Raw genomic sequence first — 17009 nt, forward strand, 5'->3', positions numbered from 1 at the left:
CAACGTGAGTCGGATGGGACGGCGGCGCGTTCGAGGTGATGCTGGTTTTTATAGATGCTGTGACATCAGGCCGTAGAACAGGAAATCCTCTGCGGTACCTATGGCCCAACATACAATTTATTGAAATTAATTAATTAATTGATTATTTCGTTTTTATTTCTGATTTAAGACTACAGAAACTTCTGAGCTGTTTCTCAAATACATCTTCAGGTTCTCAGCTTTCAGATGATGTACCCCACTTCAATGTGGCATATACTGTGTACCTGCTACCTCCCCCTAAAGATCCCCCGCCCCCCAAATATCCTCCCATAAAAAGACAAAAACAGGTCTATGTGGGTCTCTAAGGGTTAACAACAACAAGCAGAGTATCACTTTTCAGTACAACAGGTATTTAGTTTCACAAGGAGGAATTTGACAGATGGTGCACCTAATCACCCTTATGGTCTAACACCTCTAGTAATAGCTGCATGTGAAACTAGGAACAGAAGACATGTATGTCCAGCTTAACAGGTAATTTATACACTTATTACCAAACGTTTGTGCTTTAACGTCATATGTATTGTGTCATTTAAAATACAGTATGCATCCAGCTATGCACATACTGTATGTGACAATTCAATGAAATAATACATTATTAGTAATATATCATTAAATCTATTCTAATTTTAGTATAAAAGTAATAAATGGTTGCAACCTGAAGCTGCCCACACATGACCAAAATGCAACCAATGAGATAACGACATTGTGCCTCTGCAAAACAAATGTATTATCATCAGAAGGCAGATTTGATGTGATACGTATTTTGCATTTGTAATGTAACTGCAGATTTCTTTGACAAATGACCCAATAAATACATTTTCTATTTATTTTTCATAGTGGAGAGATTAGTCTGCTGGTTGTTTGAATCACTCACATTCAAGTGTTACTGGACCAGTAATCAGAGTTTGAATTCCCAAATGTGTTGTTGTCACAGTCAAAGCTGTTTCTAATAAGTGGTGTGGAAGGAGACCAGAGTCAGAGCAGACAGCACCTTACTACCTAACGCCTTGCTCTGTAACCACTTAATGTAGGTTGTGACACCGGACAGGTACCATTTGAATATTTTAAAACTGTGATAATTTGCTGTATAAATCATGGATAATGTTTCTGTTGTAAGAATTTTCATTCTATCAGGGATAAATGAGACAATGAATTACAGAATTGTTATCTTTTCACTCACTTTACTCTATTACTGTATGATTTTGTTTTTCAATATCTCTATCATCATGATCATTATCTTAGATCAACACCTACATGAACCCATGTACATCTTATTGTGCAGTTTTTGCATTAATGGACTTTATGGGACCACAGGTTTTTACCCCAAATTCCTCTTAGATCTGCTGTCTTCCTCTCAACAGATTTCATATGAAGGATGCCTTTTACAGGCTTTGGTCTTGTATTCATTTGCTTGTTGTGAATTATCCATTCTAGCAGTTATGGCCTACGACAGATATCTGGCTATATGTCGACCACTTCACTACCACTTTGTCATGACAAAGAGGAGGCTCTCTCAGCTGATATGTTTCTCCTGGCTCACACCTTTCAGCCTCTTTTCCATCAATGTTCTGCTAACGTCAAGACTAAAGTTATGTGGTTCAAACATTCCGAAACTCTTTTGTGTGAACTGGGTAATTGTCAAACTTGCTTGCCCTGACACTGACACTGTTTCAAGTAATATTCTCTCATATGCGATAATTATCATTTATGTATGTCATGGGTTATTCACAATGTGGACTTATATGCATATGATTAGAACTTGTGTGAAGTCCAAAGATGACAGGGCAAAGTTTATGCAGACGTGTGTGCCTCATTTAGTCTCTTTAGTCACATTCATTGTTGCAATGCTTTTTGATTTGATGTATATGCGATTTGGCTCCAGAGATTTACCTCAGAGCATTCAAAACTTCATTGCTATAGAATTCCTGCTCATTTCTCCTGTGTTGAATCCTCTAATATATGGATTTAAACTGACAAAGATAAGAAACAGAATTTTAGGTTTTGTGAATGTTGAAACAAAATGACTGCTGTCAATGAATTCTAACTCTAATATTTGTATTATAATTTGTGTTTGATCGAAGGAAGTAATGCAACAGATGTAATGTTGTAATATATACACAGCATCTATCTGAAGCTCATATGCGGCCTCTGTCCCTGTTTAGGCAATTAAATGTAATGTGTCAAAGAGAAATTCTATATTTTTCTATATGTTTTAACAAATTTACCTGATTAAAGGCACTAATTACACCACATAAAAGATCAGAGCAAAACACCTATATATATATATATATATATATATATAAATATAGTAGCAAAAGTGAAAGTGAAATGCTTTGTTAGTAAGCATATATTGAGATACAAGAAGATACAAATGGGACATTCTGCAGACATATTATAATGTTTGAGTTTTCCTGAAATGTCTGCAGAAGTTCCCATTTTTAACAATTATCAGGACTTATATGCATCTTATTAGAACGTGTTGACAGAGTAAAGTTTATGCAGACGTGGGCCCCATTTGACCTCTTTACTCACTTTTTGATTTGTTCAGGTTTTTGATTTGATGTATATGCGATTTGGCTCCACAGATTTACCTCAGAGCCTTTAAAACTTCATCGCTATAGAATTCCTGCTCATTTCTCCTGTGATAAATCCTCTAATACATGGAGTCAAACTGACAAAGATATGAAAAAGATTTTTTTTGGTTTAGTTTACTTTGAAAGAAAATGAGTTTAATCTCATCTTAATCTTAATTATTTAATGTTAAAAAGAAAAATGTGATGTTTTTGCTGATCTCTGGGTAAAGGTTTTCCTAAATATGTCGGCAGAAATTCCCAATCTGGTAAATACAGGCCTCAATATATGTTGAGTGATAAAGTGTGACATTTTTTTGATTTGCTCCTGCATGTAATGCATTATTGCAAATAATAATAATGTTTGTAGAATCATTTCAATGAGCAAAAGCTCTGTTTAAAAAGAGCTCATTTTCCCCGCTCCTCATCCTGATTTGTTTCATATAAACACACATAACTTGTGCACTTTAATTACCTGAATTAACCTGACCAGAAGATGTTAGTTGCATAACCTATTTACTTGTAAAAGTAACCGTCTGAAGTGGAGCTTCCTTGTTGTGGTGCCTCATCCAGGACTGAATTACATTTATCAACACATGAAAATTAACTCAACTTTTTTATTTTAAATACACTTAATTGAGGTGTATTAGTTTTAGGATAATCAAAAACAGGTTTCCATGTTTAACAATGTTTGTTTCCATACTTAAATTTATTATTATTATAACTCCCTCCCTGTTTACATTACAGTTTATTAATTATGCAATTACTGCCTACCAACATTACATATTATTTTATGTTTTGTATATGTTATACCTATATTTAACCTTATGCAATTTTTATGTTTTAAATTCACATTTTTTACTTGCACGTTATTCTTTTATACATGTAGTATATATACATATACATATATATATACATATAGATATATATATACATATATATATATATGTATATATATATATATACATATATATATATATATATATGTGTGTGTTATATATATGTATACATACATACATACATACATACATACATACATATATATATATACACACATACATACATACATACATACATACATATATATATATATATACACACACGGATATATATAAAAAACACATATATACGTAAATATGTGTTTTGCTCTGATCTTGTACGTAATACAATTAGTGCCTTTAATCATGGAAATTTGTTAAATAACATCACACAAAAGAGTATATATCTTGACATGCTGACACACAACCACCTCTCTTGCACATATCAGAAGATGTAGAAGATAAAAAAATAAACTGTTGTCGTTAACACAGAGCTTTTGTTTGGGCCTCATTGTAAATGTAATTAATAGAATATGCTTGTTTCTAACATGGCGGCTCTATGTTGTCCTATGCTGTCTGGTAAAAACACACTAGCTAAATGTTGATAAGTTATTTACTGAGACTTGAAAAAGCTCCTCTAAGCAACATTATAAAGCATGCTTTCAGTTTTACTGTGTAAAATGAGTAGAGCTCTCTTCATTTATACAAATATTCTAAGTAATGCTTAAATGTTTAGAAATATTTCAACATGACTACATTTAAAAAACAAACATCCACACAGATGTTTACATTTATTTTGTCTGATAGGACCTGGTGTGAATATGTACAGACCTTGCTTGATGGAGAAATAACTTATGGAATCACACTTTAATTCACTCTAGGCGTTCTTCTACTGATTAGGAATTGTATGTACATGTTGTTTCAAAAGGCGTTTCATGGTAGAGATTCACTGTTGGTGTCTGACTCCATTTCCCCCTGGAGCCTGCTCCTTGGACCAGTAAGCTACCCAGCAGAGCCCCAGCTGCAGCCCCAACAGCTGACTTGGTACTCATCCCTGTAGTCACCCTGGAGGAGCTAGCAAGAGCCCCGAACGCAGCTCCCAGCGCAGCACCTCCCGCCCTCAGCCACGAAGGAGTCCAGTCAGCCTTAAGTTGCCCCACTTGGCTAGCAGTCTCTTTCTATGGACCCAATAACAATCACTGCATTAGTATACTTTAAGCGTACCATCCATATCTAACACTTGATAAAAAATACTTGGTGTATGTAGACGAGGAAGCTGGTCAGTAGAGGCAGAGGAGGATGCTCCTTTATTTTTGAGATGCAAAAGGGGGATCAAAATATAAATAAGAGTAATTGGTTGAAATAATCCATCACCAAATCCCTGTATCACTTATAAAATATTTTTCTCTATTCTTTGAAAAAAAAAAAATCCATGGTGGAAATTTTGATTAAACTGTGTCAACACCAATACCTGCAGGGCGGGAAAGAAAGTGGTGGTGGGGAGCAGGGGGGGACGGGCTCCTGCTGTTCTTCCTTAGGGCGGGGCTCTTCTATCAATTTAGTGTAATCCATTTTTTTCATGTCCAGCCAGTACAGCTGACATCCAAGGCTGCACCAGCAGAGCAGAGCTCCCCATTCTCTCCCTGAATGCCTCAGGTGGCCTTAGGCCGCCCCAGGCCTCGGTTCCTCAGCTGTCCAGGCTGGAACCCCAGCAGGACTACGTTGGCTTGCTGGGCCCGACGTGCTCCTGCACTCCACTTACCTGGGACTGGATCCTTATATGAGCAACAGACAGCTGCACGGGCAGCAGTTTACTGACAGGTGTTGGGATCTGGCAGGAGCGTGTTTGTTTATTAGCAAGTATGAAAACTAAATTATTGATATCAATAAAAGTGATGATATCAATAGGATTATTAACATATATTAACAACAATGGGGCACCACCTTGGGATCAGGGACCAATAACTAAACTGTAGATAAAGTCTCAAAATTGGTGTTCACTCACAATATCAATAGTCAAACTACTATTCCACATTCAGAGTGACCCATGAAGGTTTGAATTCGAGCACAGGCTACGATATCCAGCTATTATCACAATACACATGCACAAAGTAATCACAGAAAGCTGCTCTTTAAAGTGTAACAGGGTTTAATAAATTCTAATAACATTGATCAAAATCAAATAATATCTAAAACTAACAACAACTACAATAATAAATAAATACAATCATGAGTCTACTATCTAAAGTCAACAAACAATCTTTGGTGAGTATGTGTGTGTGTGTGTGTGTGTGTGTGTGTGTGTGTGTGTGTGTATGTATGGGGGGGGGAGCAGGGAACTACTCAGACAATGGCAGAATGTAATCTAAAACGTGACCACGCCACATGGGACTACAAACAATATGGCGGAAGATAGTTAAGACTGTCAAAATGGCGGGGGAAGTCTTGTACGTGACCACGCCACGCAAGACTACAAAATGGCACGAGACTCCAATAGAGACCGCGTTTACACACACGTGTCTGAGATAGTTAGCTAAACTGGTAATGTGTATGACTGTGTGTGTGTGTGTGTGTGTGTGTGTGTGTTTGTGTGTGTGTGTGTGTGTGTGTGTGTGTGCGTGCGTGCGCGTGCGTGTGCGTGTGTGCGTGCGTGTGTGTGTGTGTTGGGGTTAGTAAAAAAGAGAAAGAAGGAAAACACTCAAAACAAGGCAGATCCTCACTTCCGCAGTAAAATATGGAACCTGCTTCTCCATCACACAGAACTGGCGAACTTAGATTCGGCCAATCGTGGTTTTGGTCTGTTAAACTGATGAGGTCACAATTACTAACTTTGCTCGCGGTGATGATCTAACACAACACTATTGCAGCAGTATGGAACATAACAATAATTTCTGCACAGCAATAACGGAACTCTGCATTCCTTGAGCAAACACAAAAACACGTTATAACAATACAGTAACTTAAACAAAAAACAACAAGGTAATGAACACATTATGACCTAACTATGCCAGGCACCAAGCCTCTTACTGTGAGACGACTTCGTTGCTGTCAGGTTGGTCCTTTGAGTTCCTTTGTTAAAACTCGGCTCCGGAGCTTCAGAGTTTTCCTCGGAAATTCAGGGAATTCTTCTTCCTTATGACCGGCAAAATGGCGATGTTAACGAGGAGAGAATGGGGCTTAGAAGTTATCCGTTCTCTCCTTCAGGATCCCAAAACAATCTATTCGTCTAGCAAAGTTAATACTATGACCTAGGGTTTCTTCAAAAGCAAAGTTGTTTCTGTGCCTCCATTCACCAACGTGAGTCGGATGGGACGGCAGCGCGTTCGAGGTGATGCTGGTTTTTATAGATGCTGTGACATCAGGCCGTAGAACAGGAAATCCTCTGCGGTACCTATGGCCCAACATACAATTTATTGAAATTAATTAATTAATTGATTATTTCGTTTTTATTTCTGATTTAAGACTACAGAAACTTCTGAGCTGTTTCTCAAATACATCTTCAGGTTCTCAGCTTTCAGATGATGTACCCCACTTCAATGTGGCATATACTGTGTACCTGCTACCTCCCCCTAAAGATCCCCCGCCCCCCAAATATCCTCCCATAAAAAGACAAAAACAGGTCTATGTGGGTCTCTAAGGGTTAACAACAACAAGCAGAGTATCACTTTTCAGTACAACAGGTATTTAGTTTCACAAAGAGGAATTTGACAGATGGTGCACCTAATCACCCTTATGGTCTAACACCTCTAGTAATAGCTGCATGTGAAACTAGGAACAGAAGACATGTATGTCCAGCTTGACAGGTAATTTATACACTTATTACCAAACGTTTGTGCTTTAACGTCATATGTATTGTGTCATTTAAAATACAGTATGCGTCCAGCTATGCACATACTGTATGTGACAATTCAATGAAATAATACATTATTAGTAATATATCATTAAATCTATTCTAATTTTAGTATAAAAGTAATAAATGGTTGCAACCTGAAGCTGCGCACACATGACCAAAATGCAACCAATGAGATAACGACATTGTGCCTCTGCAAAACAAATGTATTATCATCAGAAGGCAGATTTGATGTGATACGTATTTTGCATTTGTAATGTAACTGCAGATTTCTTTGACAAATGACCCAATAAATACATTTTCTATTTATTTTTCATAGTGGAGAGATTAGTCTGCTGGTTGTTTGAATCACTCACATTCAAGTGTTCCTGGACCAGTAATCAGAGTTTGAATTCCCAAATGTGTTGTTGTCACAGTCAAAGCTGTTTCTAATAAGTTGTGTGGAAGGAGACCAGAGTCAGAGCAGACAGCACCTTACTACCTAACGCCTTGCTCTGTAACCACATAATGTAGGTTGTGACACCGGACAGGTAGCATTTGAATATTTTAAAACTGTGATAATTTGCTGTATAAATCATGGATAATGTTTCTGTTGTAAGAATTTTCATTCTATCAGGGATAAATGAGACAATGAATTACAGAATTGTTATCTTTTCACTCACTTTACTCTATTACTGTATGATTTTGTTTTTCAATATCTCTATCATCATGATCATTATCTTAGATCAACACCTACATGAACCCATGTACATCTTATTGTGCAGTTTTTGCATTAATGGACTTTATGGGACCACAGGTTTTTACCCCAAATTCCTCTTAGATCTGCTGTCTTCCTCTCAACAGATTTCATATGAAGGATGCCTTTTACAGGCTTTGGTCTTGTATTCATTTGCTTGTTGTGAATTATCCATTCTAGCAGTTATGGCCTACGACAGATATCTGGCTATATGTCGACCACTTCACTACCACTTTGTCATGACAAAGAGGAGGCTCTCTCAGCTGATATGTTTCTCCTGGCTCACACCTTTCAGCCTCTTTTCCATCAATGTTCTGCTAACGTCAAGACTAAAGTTATGTGGTTCAAACATTCCGAAACTCTTTTGTGTGAACTGGGTAATTGTCAAACTTGCTTGCCCTGACACTGACACTGTTTCAAGTAATATTCTCTCATATGCGATAATTATCATTTATGTATGTCATGGGTTATTCACAATGTGGACTTATATGCATATGATTAGAACTTGTGTGAAGTCCAAAGATGACAGGGCAAAGTTTATGCAGACGTGTGTGCCTCATTTAGTCTCTTTAGTCACATTCATTGTTGCAATGCTTTTTGATTTGATGTATATGCGATTTGGCTCCAGAGATTTACCTCAGAGCATTCAAAACTTCATTGCTATAGAATTCCTGCTCATTTCTCCTGTGTTGAATCCTCTAATATATGGATTTAAACTGACAAAGATAAGAAACAGAATTTTAGGTTTTGTGAATGTTGAAACAAAATGACTGCTTTCAATGAATTCTAACTCTAATATTTGTATTATAATTTGTGTTTGATCGAAGGAAGTAATGCAACAGATGTAATGTTGTAATATATACACAGCATCTATCTGAAGCTCATATGCGGCCTCTGTCCCTGTTTAGGCAATTAAATGTAATGTGTCAAAGAGAAATTCTATATTTTTCTATTCGATTTGGCTCCACAGATTTACCTCAGAGCCTTCAAAACTTCATCGCTATAGAATTCCTACTCATTTCTCCTGTGATGAATCCTCTAATATATGGATTTAAACTGACAAAGATATGAAAAAGATTTTTTTTGGTTTAGTTTACTTTGAAAGAAAATTAGTTTAATCTCATCTTAATCTTAATTCTTTAAAGTTGAAAAGAAAAATGTGATGTTTTTGCTGATCTCTGGGTAAAGGTTTTCCTAAATATGTTGGCAGAAATTCCCAATCTGGTAAATACAGGCCTCAATATATGTTGAGTGACAAAGTGTGACATTTTTTTGATTTGCTCCTGCATGTAATGCATTATTGCAAATAATAATAATGTTTGTAGAATCATTTCAATGAGCAAAAGCTCTGTTTAAAAAGAGCTCATTTTCCCCGCTCCTCATCCTGATTTGTTTCATATAAACACACATAACTTGTGCACTTTAATTACCTGAATTAACCTGACCAGAAGATGTTAGTTGCATAACCTATTTACTTGTAAAAGTAACCGTCTGAACTGGAGCTTCCTTGTCGTGGTGCCTCATCCAGGACTGAATTTCATTTATCACCACATGAAAATTAACTCAACTTTTTTTATTTTAAATACACTTAATTGAGGTGTATTAGTTTTAGGATAATCAAAAACAGGTTTCCATGTTTAACAATGTTTGTTTCCATACTTAAACTTATTATATAACTCCCTCCCTGTTTACATTATAGTTTATTAATTATGCAATTACTGCCTACCAACATTACATATTATTTAATTTTATGTTTAGTATATGTTATCCCTATATATAACCTTATGCAATTTTTATGTTTTAAATTTACATTTTTTACTTGCACGTTATTCTTTTATACATGTAAATGAGTATTGTTGGAGGGAGCCTAAGATCTAATGTTTCACTGCCTACAACTCTTTCTCTGTTATTGTTTTGCATATGACAATAAAGTACTTGAAACATCAAACACAATCTACAGAGATTTTCTCAATATTTCAGTCATAATGATCCATCCTCTGGCTGATTGCTGCCTTTAAATCAACATTACAAAGAAACGCTTTCTTTATCTGCATCTGTGACCTTTCTCTAGAGGCCACTCTTTAAAAAAATCCTGAAAACGTAAGCCCAAAAATAATGAAATTAATAAATATTGTGTTAATGTTGCAGAACCATGCCCCCCCTCACCAGGGATAGTCCAAGTCTTGGCAGGAGACTCTAGTGGCGCGGAATCGACACCGGTTGACACGGAGGACCCAGAGCCTCAACCTGGGCCAAGTGAAGGTGACGATGTTTGCTCTCTGGAACGGCCACCACTTAAAGGGCAGTATGGAACAGCTCAGTGACAGGACCCCACCCTTGGTAATGCATTAAGAAATGTCCAGGTCCTAGAGGGGACTTTGGTGGGGACCAGGTTAACTCCTTCATACCCTCACTTTGCAGTGACAAACTGGTCTATGTGGGTCTCTAAGAGTTAACAACAAAAAGCAGAGTATCACTTTTCAGTACAGAACAGGTATTTACTTTCACAAGGAGGAATTTGACAGATGGTGCACCTAATCACCCTTATGGGCTAACACCCCTTCTAGTAATAGCTGCATATGAAACTCCAGGAACAAAAGACATGTATGCCCAGCTTAACAGGTAATTTATACACTTATTACCAAACGTTTGTCCTTTAACGTCATATGCATTGTCATTTAAAATGCAGTGTGCGTGCAGCTATGCACATAATTATGTGACATTTCAATCAAATAATACATTAATTAGTAATATCATGAAATCTATTCTAATTTCAGTATACAAGTAATAAATCCATCATTTTAAAAATTATGGTATTCATTTTAACAAACTGGGTAGCCACCTGCTAGCGGCTAATTTGCAGCATGCTGTACAATCTTGTCCACATGACCGACTATTTACTTTCCACACACACGCCCCTTCCTCTTCTTCTACGCCGCCACCTTATAGCACAGTTTCCCGTGACTGCTCCCCCTACTGGCCCTCCCTGTCATCCACCCCTTCAGCTGCAGCTCTCCCCATCCAGACTATTGTGACAGAGAGGCTGCCCTGTTCACACGGCATTCACAAAGCCATTAACAAGAACAACCTCTGCTACATCCGAACCAGTGATGTTCATATCAGTTCCCAGCACAAGTTCACCATCTACAACCTCACTTCTGTCAATTCCATCCCGTCTCTGTGGACACCGGCATACAACCACTCCCTCATTACATCATCACACCAAACGGCACGTGAATCCAGCCAAGCTCAGAACCCTCCCCAAATCCTCACAACCAATCACAAAACACTCCTTGAAACTTGCTCTGTTCAACACCCGGTCACTAAGCAACAAAAGCCCAATCATCAATGAATTCATCACTGACAACAACCTTGATATCCTCTGTCTCACTGAAACTTAGCAAAAACACTTGGACTACTACGCACTCAACCGAACCACCCCCACTGGATATCATTACCTGGACAAATCACACCCTGATGGCCGCGGTGGAGGAATTGCTGCTCTTCACCGCCAACACTTCAAAACCAGCCTGACTAACATCGAAAGTCCATCCTCATTTGAACATCTCACATTCAAACTATCTGGTCCTAAACCCCTGGTCATTGCAAATTATCTACCGCCCCCCCCAAACCCAATCCTGCCTTCCTCTCCGACCTATCTGAATTCCATAACCAGCTCTGCTCCATCCCACCTTCCATCCTGTTGCTCGGTGATTTCAACATCCACATTGACTCCTCAAACTGTAAAACAGCCAAAGAATTTCTGGATATGCTTAAATGCTTCAACCTCACCCAACACATCAACTTCCCCACCCACAACCGCGGTCACATACTGGACCTGGTCTGTTCCACTGGAATCACCATCAACCACCTCTCCGGCTATGACCTCACCATCTCCGACCACCTAGCCATCATTATGGAGATCGACATCCCCATCCCAGAACCCAAACTCACGTGCACCATCACTCTCCGCAATATCAAGTCTGTCTGCCCCTCATCCCTGTCAGCCTGTCTCACTGACAAATTCTCCACACTCACCCCCTCCCTTAGCCCCTCCCCCTCAGACCTGGTCAACCTCTACAATAACGCACTATCCTCCTGCCTTGATCAGCTTGCCCCTCTCAAAACCAGAACTGTCTCTTTCACCCACACTGCTCCCTGGTTCACCCCGGAACTCCGCCTCATGAAAACCCGGAAACGCAGATTACAACTACTCTCCAAAAAAAAACGGCCTCACAGTTTACACCCTGGCTCACAAGGAATACATACAGCAATACAAACTGGCTCTCAACTCTGCTTGCTCCACCTACTACTCTGGCATCATCCACTCTGGTTCCGCCAACCCTATGGTCCTCTTCTCCACAATAAACAAACTCCTCAAACCTATGGACAACCTCTCCCACTCCTCCACAGCAGAGAAATGCAACTCCTTCCTGTCGTTCTACAAAGCAAAAATTGACACCATGTACAACCAACTGGCCACTTCCCAACCCTGTATCTGTAAATCCTCCATTAACTGACCGGTCACTCTCCCGATTCTCTCTCATCTCCCCCTCGGATCTCAATAAATCACTCTCTGGCATGAAGACTCCGACCTGTGACCTGGACCCTATCCCTTCCACTTTAGTCATAGCTTGTCTCCCGGCCCTCCGCCCGCACCTCCTCTCTGTCATCAACTCTGCCCTGTCTACTGGCTCCGTCCCTCCCGCACTCAAACTGGCCTCTGTCAAACCCATCCTCAAAAAACCCGGCCTTGACCCCGACATCCACAACAATTACCGACCCATCTCCAATCTCCCTTTTCTGTCTAAAATACTGGAACGCACTGTTGCCCATCAACTGAAACCCCACCTGGGCTCAAACCAACTGTATGAACCATTTCAATTCAGATCACAGCACAGAAACTGCCCTCATCAAAGTCACTCATGACCTCCTCTTCTTTTCAGACGACCACTCCCTCAACATCCTGGTACTGCTCGACCTCAGTGCAGCCTTTGACACCATCAACCACTCCATCCTCCTTTCCCGTCTCGAGTCCTCCCTCCACATCACTGGCACAACCCTCGCCTGGTTCAAATCATACCTCTCCGACCGTGAACAGTTCATTACCATCAACAAATTCAAGTCTGACACAGTTCCAGTCTCTCACGGTGTCCCCCAAGGTTCAGCACTCGGTCCCCTCCTCTTCATCCTCTACCTGCTCCCCCTTGGCGACATCATCCACCACCATGGTCTCTACTTCCACTGCTATGCTGACGACACCCAGCTCTACATCTCCACCAAATCCATCACCCCCACCATCCACTCCACCATCACCAACTGCCTCACAGATAGAAAAACCTGGATGCAAGCCAACTTCTTCAAACTCAACAGCGACAAATCTGAAACCCTCATCATCGGCCCCAAATCACTAAGCAAATCCCACCACAACTTCTCCCTCTGCATCAATGGCACCACTGTTCTTGCCTCCACACATGTCCGTAACCTTGGTATCATTTTTGATCAAACCCTTTCCTATGAACGCCACGTCAATCACATCACAAAAAACGCCTTCTTTCATCTCAAAAACATCGCCCGTCTCCGCCCCTCCCTCTCCTTCGCTGCCGCTGAAACACTCATCCACGCCTTCATCACCTCTTGACTGGACTACTGCAACAGCATCCTGAACGGCTCACCCACCAAAATCATCAACAAACTTCAATACATCCAGAACTCAGCTGCCCGTCTGCTCTCCCACTCCCGTATCAGAGACCACATCACCCAAGTCCTCCAAAACCTCCACTGGCTCCCCATACAGCAAAGAATCCACTTCAAGATTCTCCTGATCACATACAAAGCCCTTCACAACCTCGCCCCATCATACCTTTCAGACCTCCTGCACCATCACACTCCCAACCGCAACCTCAGATCTGCCGACCCCAACCTCCTTACCCCCCCTACTCTGTCCAAGCATCGGACCTGGGGGGACAGGGCCTTCTCCATTGCTGCCCCCTCAGTCTGGAACTCCCTCCCCCAACACCTCAGACATTCTCCCTCACTCGCCACTTTCAAAACTGCACTTAAAACTCACCTGTTCAAATCAGCTTTTAACCTGTAAAGTCAGTTATGTATGTTTTCTTTCATTCTTTTCGTGTTGTTCCTTATCGTTATGATTTTGTTCATATTATAAATGATTTTATTGTTTTGTTTTTTTACCATGTAAAGTGTCTTTGAGTGCTTTTTTAAAGCGCTATAAAAATAAAATGTATTGTAATAAATGGTTGCAACTTGAAGCTGCCAAAATGCAACCAATGAGATAACAACATTGTGCCTCTGCAAAACAAATGTATTATCACAAAGAAGATTTGATGTGATACATATTTTGTAATGTAACTGCAGATTTTTTTGACAAATGACCAAATAAATACATTTTCTATTTATTTTTCATAGTGGAGAAATTAGTCTGCTGGTTGTTTGAATCACTCACATTCAAGTGTTCCTGGACCAGTAATCAGAGTTTGAATTCCCAAATGTGTTGTTGTCACAGTCAAAGCTGTTTCTAATAAGTGGTGTGGAAGGAGACCAGAGTCAGAGCAGACAGCACCTTACTACCTAACGCCTTGCTCTGTAACCACATAATGTAGATTGTGACACCGGACAGGTACCATTTGAATATTTTAAAACTGTGATAATTTGCTGTATAAATCATGGATAATGTTTCTGTTGTAAGAATTTTCATTCTATCAGGGATAAATGAGACAGTGAATTACAGAATTGTTATCTTTTCACTCACTTTACTGTATTATTGTATGATTTTGTTTTTTAATATCTCTATCATCATGATCATTATCTTAGATCAACACCTACATGAACCCATGTACATCTTATTGTGCAGTTTTTGCATTAATGGACTTTATGGGACCACAGGTTTCTACCCCAAATTCCTCTTAGATCTGTTGTCTTCCTCTCAACAGATTTCATATGAAGGATGCCTTTTACAGGCTTTGGTCTTGTATTCATTTGCTTGTTGTGAATTATCCATTCTAGCAGTTATGGCCTACGACAGATATCTGGCTATATGTCGACCACTTCACTACCACTTTGTCATGACAAAGAGGAGGCTCTCTCAGCTGATATGTTTCTCCTGGCTCACACCTTTCAGCCTCTTTTCCATCAATGTTCTGCTAACGTCAAGACTAAAGTTATGTGGTTCAAACATTCCGAAACTCTTTTGTGTGAACTGGGTAATTGTCAAACTTGCTTGCCCTGACACTGAAACTGTTTCAAATAATATTCTCTCATATGCGATAATTATCATTTATGTATGTCATGGGTTATTCACAATGTGGACTTATATGCATATGATTAGAACTTGTGTGAAGTCCAAAGATGACAGGGCAAAGTTTATGCAGACGTGTGTCCCTCATTTAGTCTCTTTAGTCACATTTCTTGTTGTAATAGTTTTTGATTTGATGTATATGCGATTTGGCTCCACAGATTTACCTCAGAGCATTCAAAACTTCATCGCTATAGAATTCCTGCTCATTTCTCCTGTGATGAATCCTTTAATATATGGATTTAAACTGACAAAGATAAGAAACAGAATTTTAGGTTTTGTGAATGTTGAAACAAAATGACTGCTTCCAATTCATTTTAACTCTAATGTTTGTATTATAATTTTTGTTCGATCAAAGGAAGTAATGCAACAGATGCAATGTTGTAATATATACACAGCATCTATCTGAAGCTCATATGCGGCCTCTGTCCCTGTTTAGGCAATTAAATGTAATGTGTCAAAGAAAAATCCTATATTTTTCTATATGTTTTAACAAATTTACCTGATTAAAGGCACTAATTACACCACATAAAAGATCAGAGCAAAACACCTATATATATATATATATATATATATATATATATATATATATATATAGTAGCAAAAGTGAAAGTGAAATGCTTTGTTAGTAAGCATATATTGAGATACAAGAAGATACAAATGGGACATTCTGCAGACATATTATAATGTTTTGAGTTTTCCTGAAATGTCTGCAGAAGTTCCCATTTTTAACAATTATCAGGACTTATATACATCTTATTAGAACGTGTTGACAGAGTAAAGTTTATGCAGACGTGGGCCCCATTTGACCTCTTTACTCACTTTTTGATTTTTTCAGGTTTTTGATTTGATGTATATGCGATTTGGCTCCACAGATTTACCTCAGAGCCTTCAAAACTTCATCGCTATAGAATTCCTGCTCATTTCTCCTGTGATAAATCCTCTAATACATGGATTCAAACTGACAAAGATATGAAAAAGATTTTTTTTGGTTTAGTTTACTTTGAAAGAAAATGAGTTTAATCTCATCTTAATCTTAATTCTTTAATGTTAAAAAGAAAAATGTAATGTTTTTGCTGATCTCTGGGTAAAGGTTTTCCTAAATATGTCGGCAGAAATTCCCAATCTGGTAAATACAGGCCTCAATATATGTTGAGTGATAAAGTGTGACATTTTTTTGATTTGCTCCTGCATGTAATGCATTATTGCAAATAATAATAATGTTTGTAGAATCATTTCAATGAGCAAAAGCTCTGTTTAAAAAGAGCTCATTTTTCCCGCTCCTCATCCTGATTTGTTTCATATAAACACACATAACTTGTGCACTTTAATTACCTGAATTAACCTGACCAGAAGATGTTAGTTGCATAACCTATTTACTTGTAAAAGTAACCGTCTGAAGTGGAGCTTCCTTGTCGTGGTGCCTCATCCAGGACTGAATTACATTTATCAACACATGAAAATTAACTCAACTTTTTTATTTTAAATACACTTAATTGAGGTGTATTAGTTTTAGGATAATCAAAAACAGGTTTCCATGTTTAACAATGTTTGTTTCCATACTTAAATTTATTATTATTATAACTCCCTCCCTGTTTACATTACAGTTTATTAATTATGCAATTACTGCCTACCAACATTACATATTATTTTATGTTTTTTATATGTTATACCTATATTT

The 17009-nt window shown here is 38.6% G+C and overlaps 2 protein-coding genes across 2 annotated transcripts; both read left to right on the forward strand.

Moving 5' to 3' along the window:
• The first annotated feature begins 1133 nt into the window (after nt 1-1133).
• On the forward strand, nt 1134-2063 carry LOC137890464 (olfactory receptor 6B2-like). The gene has a single exon (XM_068734545.1). It carries the CDS (start codon nt 1134-1136, stop codon nt 2061-2063), a length of 930 nt encoding a protein of 309 aa, XP_068590646.1.
• Nucleotides 2064-7853: 5790 nt separating this feature from the next.
• On the forward strand, nt 7854-12533 carry LOC137889866 (olfactory receptor 6C74-like). The gene is made up of 5 exons (XM_068733950.1): nt 7854-8757; nt 10464-10496; nt 11019-11242; nt 11690-12082; nt 12273-12533. The coding sequence occupies exons 1-5, from the start codon at nt 7854-7856 to the stop codon at nt 12531-12533; spliced, it is 1815 nt and encodes a 604-aa protein (XP_068590051.1).
• The last annotated feature ends 4476 nt before the right edge of the window (nt 12534-17009 follow it).

Source organism: Cebidichthys violaceus, unplaced genomic scaffold, assembly GCF_023349555.1.
Source record: "Cebidichthys violaceus isolate CVI_PGR_0920_01 unplaced genomic scaffold, fCebVio1.0.p SCAF_11, whole genome shotgun sequence".
In the NCBI taxonomy this organism is placed as follows: Eukaryota; Metazoa; Chordata; class Actinopteri; order Perciformes; family Stichaeidae; genus Cebidichthys; species Cebidichthys violaceus.

Excerpts from the sequence above, each read along its gene's own strand:
- LOC137890464 (XM_068734545.1), top strand. The coding sequence starts at position 1,134 with ATGGATAATGTTTCTGTTGTAAGAATTTTCATTCTATCAGGGATAAAT.
- LOC137889866 (XM_068733950.1), top strand. The coding sequence starts at position 7,854 with ATGGATAATGTTTCTGTTGTAAGAATTTTCATTCTATCAGGGATAAAT. Across the intron at positions 8,758-10,463 it reads GATAAGAAACAGAATTTTAG|AGTTAACAACAAAAAGCAGA; the intron begins GTTTTGTGAATG and ends TGGGTCTCTAAG. Across the intron at positions 10,497-11,018 it reads AAGCAGAGTATCACTTTTCA|CTGCAGCTCTCCCCATCCAG; the intron begins GTACAGAACAGG and ends CCACCCCTTCAG.